General features: G+C 55.3%; 1 protein-coding gene across 1 annotated transcript; it reads left to right on the forward strand.

The window, feature by feature from the left end:
• Positions 1-1,152: 1,152 nt before the first annotated feature.
• Positions 1,153-8,462, forward strand: LOC144678500 (prohibitin-2-like; the record flags this gene model as incomplete). Its single annotated transcript, XM_078538262.1, has 4 exons — positions 1,153-1,303; positions 4,727-4,861; positions 8,065-8,149; positions 8,369-8,462. Coding segments are annotated over exons 2-4 (306 nt in total), but the record flags the coding sequence as incomplete, so codon positions are not given.
• Positions 8,463-9,885: the final 1,423 nt, after the last annotated feature.

The following is a 9,885-nucleotide window of genomic DNA, read 5'->3' on the forward strand; positions in this document are numbered from 1 at the left end:
ATGAACATGAAGTTGCGGCAGCTTATCAATAAAAGGAGGCGGGGGGGGGCGGGGGGTGGGTCAGTGTTGGGGGGGCGTGGTCAGTGAGTGAGAAGGCGTGGTCGCTGAGGGAGGGGTGGGATCAGTGAGGGAGGGGGCGGGATCAGTGAGGGGAGGGGGCGGGATCAGTGAGGGGAGGGGGTGGGATCAGTGAGGGGAGGGGGCGGGATCAGTGAGGGGAGGGGGCGGGATCAGTGAGGGGAGGGGGCGGGATCCGTGTGGGAGGAGGCGGGGTCAGTGAGGGAGGGGGCGGGATCAGTGAGGGGAGGGGGCGGGATCAGTGAGGGGAGGGGGTGGGATCAGTGAGGGAAGGGGTGGGATCAGTGGGGGGAGGGATCAGTGAGTGAAGGGGGCGGGATCAGTGAGGGGAGGGGGTGGGATCAGTGAGGGAAGGGGTGGGATCAGTGGGGGGAGGGATCAGTGAGTGAAGGGGGCGGGATCAATGAGGGGAGGGGGCGGGATCAGTGAGTGAAGGGGGCGGGATCAGTGAGGGGAGGGGGCGGGATCAGTGAGGGGAGGGGGCGGGATCAGTGAGTGAAGGGGTTGGATCAGTGAGGGAGGGGGTGGGATCAGTCAGGGGGCGGGATCAGTGAGGGAGGGGGCGGGATCAGTGAGGGGGCGGGATCAGTGAGGGGAGGGGGATCAGTGAGGGGAGGGGGCGGGATCAGTGAGTAAAGGGGTTGGATCAGTGAGGGAGGGGGTGGGATCAGTGAGGGGGCGGGATCAGTGAGGGAGGGGGCGGGATCAGTGAGGGGTAGGGGAGGGATCAGTGAGGGGAGGGGGAGGGATCAGTGAGGGGAGGGGGCGGGATCAGTGAGGGGGCGGGATCAGTGAGGGGGCGGGATCAGTGAGGGGTAGGGGAGGGATCAGTGAGGGGTAGGGGAGGGATCAGTGAGGGAGGGGGCGGGATCCGTGTGGGAGGGGGCGGGATCCGTGTGGGAGGGGGCGGGATCCGTGTGGGAGGGGGCGGGATCAGTGTGGGAGGGGGCGGGATCAGTGAGGGAGTGGGCGGAGTCAGAGGCTGGGGTCTGGGGGGGCGGGGTCAGAGACGGGGGTCTGAGGGTGTGGGACAGAGACGGGGGGCGGGGTCAGAGACGGGGTTTGGGGGGGGCGGGGTCTCTTTTCCGTCCCGTTCCCCATTACGCCTGCGCGTGGCCGCCGGCGCCGTGTCTGACGGCATCAACAAGCGTCGGAACGAGGCGCTGCAAGTGTCGTCACTTCCGGGGTTAGATACAGAGGGCATCAGTCCATGTGAGAAGAGAAGGTGAGGAGGCTGATCACTGAGGTTTCTACTAACTAGTATTAAACTAGGTTACTAATCAGTGGCATAGCAAGGGGGTTGCTCGTGCTTAATCTAATCCACTAATCTAATCCAACCAGGCAAATTTATAGCAACTAGTGCTAAACCAGGGTTGTGTTAAGTAACTAGTGCTAAACCAGGCTTGTGTTCAGTAACTAGTGCTAAACCAGGTTTGTGTTAAGTAACTAGTGCTAAACCAGGCTTGTGTTCAGTAACTAGCGCTAAACCAGTTTTGTGTTCAGTGTCTAGGGCTAAACCAGGTTTGTGTACCGTAACCAGCGCTAAACCAGGTTTGTGTTCAATGACTAGTTCTAAACCAGGCTTGTGTTCAGTGACTTGTTCTAAACCAGGCTTGTGTTCAGTGACTAGTGCTAAACCAGGTTTGTGTTCAGTGACTAGTGCTAAACCAGGCTTGTGTTCAGTGACTAGTGCTAAACCAGGCTTGTGTTCAGTGACTAGTGCTAAACCAGGCTTGTGTTCAGTGACTAGTGCTAAACCAGGTTTGTGTTCCGTGACTAGTACTAAACCAGGTAACTAGTGCTAAACTAGGTTTGTGTTCAGTAACTAGTGCTAAACAAGGTTTGTGTTCAGTAACAAGTGCTAAACTAGGTTTGTGTTCAGTAACTAGTGCTAAACCAGGTTTGTATTCAGTAACCCCTCCCATGACACCTTCCCATGCAGCCGCAGAAGGTGCAACACCTGCCCCTTTACTTCCCCCCCTCCTCACCGTACAAGGGCCCAAACACTCCTTTCAAGTGAAGCAGCATTTCACTTGCACTTCCCTCAATTTAGTCTACTGCATTTGCTGCTCCCAATGCGGTTTCCTCTACATTGGAGAGACCAAATGCAGACTGGGTGACCGCTTTGCAGAACACCTTCGGTCTGTCCGCAAGCATGACCCAGACCTCCCTGTCGCTTGGCCATTTTAACACACCACCCTGCTCTCATGCCCACATGTCCGTCCTTGGCCTGCTGCATTGTTCCAGTGAAGCTCAACGCAAACTGGAGGAACAGCACCTCATCTTCCGACTAGGCACTTTACAGCCTTCCGGACTGAATATTGAGTTAAACAATTTTAGATCATGAACTCTCTCCTCCATCCCCACCCCCTTTCCCATCCCCCCCCTTTTTTTCCAATAATTTATATAGATTTTTCTTTTCCCACCTATTTCCATTATTTTTAAATGTATTTCCATCCATTGTTTTATCCCTACCTTTTAACCTTTTTCGATTCCTTCCCCCCACCACTAGGGCTATCTGAACCTTGCTTGTCCTGCTTTCTACCCTTAATTAGCACATTCCTTTAGATAATATCACCACCTTCAACACCTCTTTGTCCTTTTGTCTGTGACATCTTTTGATTATCTCCACCTAACACTGGCCCTCTATCCAGCTCTACTTGTCCTAACTCCCCTCAAACCAGCTTATATTTCACCTCTTTTCTATTTTTACTTAGTTCCATTGAAGGGTCATGAGGACTCGAAATGTTAACTGTGTTCCTCTCCGCCAGACCTGCTGAGTTTTTCCAGGTATTTCTGTTTTTGTTTTGGATTTCCAGCATCTGCAGTTTTTTGCTTTTATCTTTGTATTCAGTAACTAGTGCTAAACCAGGTTTGTATTCAGTAACTAGTGCTAAACCAGGTTTGTATTCAGTAACTAGTGCTAAACCAGGTTAATAATCACTGTCACTTCAGGCTGGTAACTAGTAATTAATCAGCTTGATAGCTAGTTACCAATATGCAACCAGGCAAATGCATACTAAGTATTGTTAAAACAGGTTTGCATCCAATAACTAGTGCTAAACCAGGATGATAATCAGTATCACAGCGGGCTAGTAACTAGTAGTTAATCGGTTTGATATCTAGTTACCAGTGTGCAACCAGGAAAATGCATAGTAAATATTGTTAAAACAGGTTCACATCCAGTAACTAGCGCTAAAGCAGGTTAATAATCAATGTCACAGAAGGCTGGTAACTGGAAACCAGGTCAGCGACAGCAGTGTTGTAGCAGGCTGTTGACGATTAACCAATACGAAACGAGCTCCTCAACATGTAGCTGGGGTAAACACAGACAAAATACAGAATAACTTGTGTTAAACAAGGATAACAGCCTGTAACTAATGTTAAACCAGCTGAATTACCTATAACTAGTGTTAAAACTGGGTAGTATCTAGTATTAGACCAGACAGGTAACCAGGGTGATATGAGTATAAAATGCAGCAACAAATGTTAATCATGGGTAACTGCTAGTAACTAGTGTTAAATTACCTTATTAATCTCCATCTAGTATTAGATGAGGTTAGGATCCAAGATGAAATGCCAGAAATATATTCCTGAATGAGTATGTAGAGGGAGCTTTACTCTGTATCTAACCCCGTGCTGTACCTGTCCTGGGAGTGTTTGATGGGGACGGTGTAGAGGGAGCTTTACTCTGTATCTAACCCCGTGCTGTACCTGTCCTGGGAGTGTTTGATGGGGACGGTGTAGAGGGAGCTTTACTCTGTATCTAACCCCGTGCTGTCCCTGTCCTGGGGGTGTTTGATGGGGACAGTGTAGAGGGAGCTTTACTCTGTATCTAACCCCGTGCTGTACCTGTCCTGGGAGTGTTTGATGGGGACGGTGTAGAGGGAGATTTACTCTGTATCTAACCCCATGCTGTACCTGTCCTGGGAGTGTTTGATGGGGACAGTGTAGAGGGAGCTTTACTCTGTATCTAACCCCGTGCTGTCCCTGTCCTGGGAGTGTTTGATGGGGACGGTGTAGAGGGAGCTTTACTCTGTATCTAACCCCGTGCTGTACCTGTCCTGGGAGTGTTTGATGGGGACGGTGTAGAGGGAGCTTTACTCTGTATCTAACCCCGTGCTGTCCCTTTCCTGGGAGTGTTTGATGGGGACGGTGTAGAGGGAGCTTTACTCTGTATCTAACCCCATGCTGTACCTGTCCTGGGAGTGTTTGATGGGGACAGTGTAGAGGGAGCTTTACTCTGTATCTAACCCCGTGCTGTACCTGTCCTGGGAGTGTTTGATGGGGACAGTGTAGAGGGAGCTTTACTCTGTATCTAACCCCGTGCTGTACCTGTCCTGGGAGTGTTTGATGGGGACGGTGTAGAGGGAGCTTTACTCTGTATCTAACCCCGTGCTGTACCTGTCCTGGGAGTGTTTGATGGGGACGGTGTAGAGGGAGCTTTACTCTGTATCTAACCCCGTGCTGTACCTGTCCTGGGAGTGTTTGATGGGGACAGTCTAGAGGGAGCTTTACTCTGTATCTAACCCCGTGCTGTACCTGTCCTGGGAGTGTTTGATGGGGACGGTGTAGAGGGAGCTTTACTCTACCTGAGTGTGTGTGACTGTGATTGTGAGAATTCCCTTCCTCTCTCTCTCACCAGGAGGAGGCAATATGGCTCAGAACCTGCGTGACTTTGCCAGTCGGATGCCCGCCGGGGGTCGTGGTGCTGGGACTGCACTGAAGCTGCTGCTGGGAGCCGGGGCACTGATGTATGGAGTGAAGGAGTCCATCTACACAGGTGAGTTGGTGGTGCCGAGCGCTTGGGAGTGACCTTTAGCCTGTGTGGGTAACTGGGCGGAGTCGTGTTCAGCATTGCAGGTTCCCAGATAAACTAACTCTCTGTCTGTCTCTCCTTCACTCTGTCTCTCTCTCGCTCTCTCCCTCGCTCTGTCTCTCTCTCGCTCTCTCCCTCGTGCTCTGTCTCTCTCTCGCTCTCTCCCTCGTGCTCTGTCTCTCTCTCGCTCTCTCCCTCGTGCTCTGTCTCTCTCTCGCTCTCTCCCTCGTGCTCTGTCTCTCTCTCGCTCTCTCCCTCGTGCTCTGTCTCTCTCTCGCTCTCTCCCTCGTGCTCTGTCTCTCTCTCGCTCTCTCCCTCATGCTCTGTCTCTCTCTCGCTCTCTCCCTCGCTCTGTCTCTCTCTCACTCTCTCCCTCGCTCTGTCTCTCTCTCGCTCTCTCCCTCGTGCTCTGTCTCTCTCTCGCTCTCTCCCTCGTGCTCTGTCTCTCTCTCGCTCTCTCCCTTGTGCTCTGTCTCTCTCTCGCTCTCTCCCTCGTGCTCTGTCTCTCTCTCGCTCTCTCCCTCGTGCTCTGTCTCTCTCTCGCTCTCTCCCTCGCTCTGTCTCTCTCTCGCTCTCTCCCTCGCTCTGTCTCTCTCTCGCTCTCTCCCTCGTGCTCTGTCTCTCTCTCGCTCTCTCCCTCGTGCTCTGTCTCTCTCTCGCTCGCTCCCTCGTGCTCTGTCTCTCTCTCGCTCGCTCCCTCGTGCTCTGTCTCTCTCTCGCTCGCTCCCTCGTGCTCTGTCTCTCTCTCGCTCGCTCCCTCGTGCTCTGTCTCTCTCTCGCTCGCTCCCTCGTGCTCTGTCTCTCTCTCGCTCGCTCCCTCGTGCTCTGTCTCTCTCTCGCTCGCTCCCTCGTGCTCTGTCTCTCTCTCGCTCGCTCCCTCGTGCTCTGTCTCTCTCTCGCTCGCTCCCTCGTGCTCTGTCTCTCTCTCGCTCTCTCCCTCGTGCTCTGTCTCTCTCTCGCTCTCTCCCTCGTGCTCTGTCTCTCTCTCGCTCTCTCCCTCGTGCTCTGTCTCTCTCTCGCTCTCTCCCTCGTGCTCTGTCTCTCTCTCGCTCTCTCCCTCGTGCTCTGTCTCTCTCTCGCTCTCTCCCTCGTGCTCTGTCTCTCTCTCGCTCTCTCCCTCGTGCTCTGTCTCTCTCTCGCTCTCTCCCTCGTGCTCTGTCTCTCTCTCGCTCTCTCCCTCGTGCTCTGTCTCTCTCTCGCTCTCTCCCTCGTGCTCTGTCTCTCTCTCGCTCTCTCCCTCGTGCTCTGTCTCTCTCTCGCTCTCTCCCTCGTGCTCTGTCTCTCTCTCGCTCTCTCCCTCGTGCTCTGTCTCTCTCTCGCTCTCTCCTCGTGCTCTGTCTCTCTCTCGCTCTCTCCCTCGTGCTCTGTCTCTCTCTCGCTCTCTCCCTCGTGCTCTGTCTCTCTCTCGCTCTCTCCCTCGTGCTCTGTCTCTCTCTCGCTCTCTCCCTCGTGCTCTGTCTCTCTCTCGCTCTCTCCCTCGTGCTCTGTCTCTCTCTCGCTCTCTCCCTCGTGCTCTGTCTCTCTCTCGCTCTCTCCCTCGTGCTCTGTCTCTCTCTCGCTCTCTCCCTCGTGCTCTGTCTCTCTCTCGCTCTCTCCCTCGTGCTCTGTCTCTCTCTCGCTCTCTCCCTCGTGCTCTGTCTCTCTCTCGCTCTCTCCCTCGTGCTCTGTCTCTCTCTCGCTCTCTCCCTCGTGCTCTGTCTCTCTCTCGCTCTCTCCCTCGTGCTCTGTCTCTCTCTCGCTCGCTCCCTCGTGCTCTGTCTCTCTCTCGCTCGCTCCCTCGTGCTCTGTCTCTCTCTCGCTCGCTCCCTCGTGCTCTGTCTCTCTCTCGCTCGCTCCCTCGTGCTCTGTCTCTCGCTCGCTCCCTCGTGCTCTGTCTCTCGCTCGCTCTCTCCTCGTGCTCTGTCTCTCTCTCGCTCTCTCCCTCGTGCTCTGTCTCTCTCTCTCGCTCTCTCCCTCGTGCTCTGTCTCTCTCTCGCTCTCTCCCTCGTGCTCTGTCTCTCTCTCGCTCTCTCCCTCGTGCTCTGTCTCTCTCTCGCTCTCTCCCTCGTGCTCTGTCTCTCTCTCGCTCTCTCCCTCGTGCTCTGTCTCTCTCTCGCTCTCTCCCTCGTGCTCTGTCTCTCTCTCGCTCTCTCCCTCGTGCTCTGTCTCTCTCTCGCTCTCTCCCTCGTGCTCTGTCTCTCTCTCGCTCTCTCCCTCGTGCTCTGTCTCTCTCTCGCTCTCTCCCTCGTGCTCTGTCTCTCTCTCGCTCTCTCCCTCGTGCTCTGTCTCTCTCTCGCTCTCTCCCTCGTGCTCTGTCTCTCTCTCGCTCTCTCCCTCGTGCTCTGTCTCTCTCTCGCTCTCTCCCTCGTGCTCTGTCTCTCTCTCGCTCTCTCCCTCGTGCTCTGTCTCTCTCTCGCTCTCTCCCTCGTGCTCTGTCTCTCTCTCGCTCTCTCCCTCGTGCTCTGTCTCTCTCTCGCTCTCTCCCTCGTGCTCTGTCTCTCTCTCGCTCTCTCCCTCGTGCTCTGTCTCTCTCTCGCTCTCTCCCTCGTGCTCTGTCTCTCTCTCGCTCTCTCCCTCGTGCTCTGTCTCTCTCTCGCTCTCTCCTCGTGCTCTGTCTCTCTCTCGCTCTCTCCCTCGTGCTCTGTCTCTCTCTCGCTCTCTCCCTCGTGCTCTGTCTCTCTCTCGCTCTCTCCCTCGTGCTCTGTCTCTCTCTCGCTCTCTCCCTCGTGCTCTCGCTCTCCCTCGCGCTCTGTCTCATTCTCTCGCTCTCTCCCTCGCGCTCTGTCTCGTTCTCTCGCTCTCTCCCTCGCGCTCTGTCTCTCTCTCTCTCGCTCTCTCCCTCGCGCTCTGTCTCTCTCTCTCTCGCTCTCTCCCTCGCGCTCTGTCTCTCTCTCTCTCGCTCTCTCCCTCGCGCTCTGTCTCTCTCTCTCTCGCTCTCTCCCTCGAGCTCTGTCTCTCTCTCTCTCGCTCTCTCCCTCGCGCTCTCTCTCTCTCGCTCTCTCCCTCGCGCTCTGTCTCTCTCTCTCTCGCTCTCTCCCTCGCGCTCTGTCTCTCTCTCTCTCTCTCGCTCTCCCTCTTTCTCCCTCTCTCCGTGTCTCTCTCTGTCTGTCCGGCTCCCTCGCTCTCCCTCTCTCTCTGGCCCCGTTTCCCCACACCCCCCCCCACTCTCCTCTCTCTCTGCTTCACAGTGGAAGGCGGGCAGCGAGCGATCATCTTCAGCCGACTGGGAGGCATTCAGCCGCACACCATCCTGGCGGAGGGTCTGCATGTCAGGTACAGCCGTCCGAGGGTCGGGGGCGTGAAATGTTGGCCGGGACGCGGGCGGGGTGACGAGGCGAGGCGAGCGAGGGCTGCGGTCAATTCCCGTCCCCCCTTCCCGCCCGACGCGAGAAACGGCCCCCTCTTCCGAGCGCGGGAGCCTCACATTAACGCTCGGTTTGTTGTTTTTTCCCTCTCTCTCTCTCTCTCTCTCTCTTTCCCTTTCCCGCCCAGGTTCCCGTGGTTCCAGTACCCGATCATCTACGACATCCGTGCCAAGCCCCGGAAGATCTCCTCGCTCACTGGGAGCAAAGGTCAGGACGGGGTCGTAACCCCGGGCGGGTGGTGGGGGGGGTGGGGGGGGGAGAATGCGGAGTGTGCGAGGTTGAGGGGAGAATGTGGGAGGGGTGGTGGGGGAGAGCAGTCGCTCTGCCGAGCTACGATGGCGAGAGATTTGCAGAGCTCTCTTGAGGTGCAGAGGGATCTGGGTGTCTTAGCCTATGAATCACAAAAGGTCAGTGTACCGGTACATTGGGTAAACAGGAAAGCTAATAGAACACCAAAACCAAAAATACCTGGAGTAACTCAGCAGGTCTGGTAGCATCGGCGGAGAGGAGCACAGTCAACATTTCGAGTCTGCATGACCCTTCAACAGAACTAAGTAAAAATAGAAAGGGGGTGAAATATAAGCTGGTTTAAGGGGGGCGGTGTTGGGACAAGTAGAGCTGGATAGAGGGCCAGTGATAGGTGGAGATAACCAAAAGATGTCACAGACAAAAGGACAAAGAGGCGTTGACGGTGGTGATATTATCTAAAGGAATGTGCTCACTAAGAGTAGAAAGCAGGACAAGCAAGGTGCAGATGGCTCTAGCGGGGGGGTGGGGTGGGGAGGGGAAGGGATCGAAATAGGCTAAAAGGTTGAGGTTAAACAATGGATGGAAATACGTTTAAAAGTAATGGAAATAGGCGGGAAAAGTACAATCTACATAAGTTATTGGGAAAAAAAGTGGGGGGGGATGGGAAAGGGGGTGGGGATGGAGGAGAGAGTTCATGATCTGAATTTGTTGAACTCAATATTCAGCCCGGAAGGCTGTAAAGTGCCTAGTCGGAAGATGAGGTGCTGTTTCTCCAGTTTGAGTTGAGCTTCACTGGAACAATGCAGCAGGCCAAGGACGGACATGTGGGCATGAGAGCAGGGTGGGAGTGTCGAAATGGCCAAGCGACAGGGAGGTCTGGGTCCTGCTTGCGGACAGACCGAAGGTGTTCCACCAAGCGGGTCACCCCCCCTTCCCCAGCTAATAGAACCTTCTCGCTTATTGCGAGGGATGGGGGGGAGTTGAGTACGAGAGTTGGGGAGGTTGTGCTTCGGTTGCACAGGGCGTTGGTGAGGCCGCGTCTGGAGCACCGTGTAGGGTACTGGTCCCCTTATCGAAGGGTGGATGTCGATGTGTTGGGAGCCGATCAGGGAAGGTTGACCGGGCTTAGTACCAGGAGAGGGCGGGTTGTCCTGTGAGGAGAGGTCGGACAGGTTGGGCTTGTACCCGCTGGAGTTCCGAAGAGTGAGAGGGGACGCGATTGACCCACGCGCACAAGATCCCGAGGGGGTCTCGAGAGGGCGGATGCGGAGAGGATGTTTCCTCTGGTGGGAGAATCTAGAATTGGGGTTGGGGGGGGTGTCACTGTTTATCAATACGTGTCTAGACGGAGGGGAGGGGAGGGGAGATGGTTTCTCTCTGAGGGTGGTGACTCTT

This window comes from Cetorhinus maximus, unplaced genomic scaffold (genome assembly GCF_964194155.1).
Source record: "Cetorhinus maximus unplaced genomic scaffold, sCetMax3.hap1.1 HAP1_SCAFFOLD_4463, whole genome shotgun sequence".
Lineage (NCBI taxonomy): Eukaryota > Metazoa > Chordata > Chondrichthyes > Lamniformes > Cetorhinidae > Cetorhinus > Cetorhinus maximus.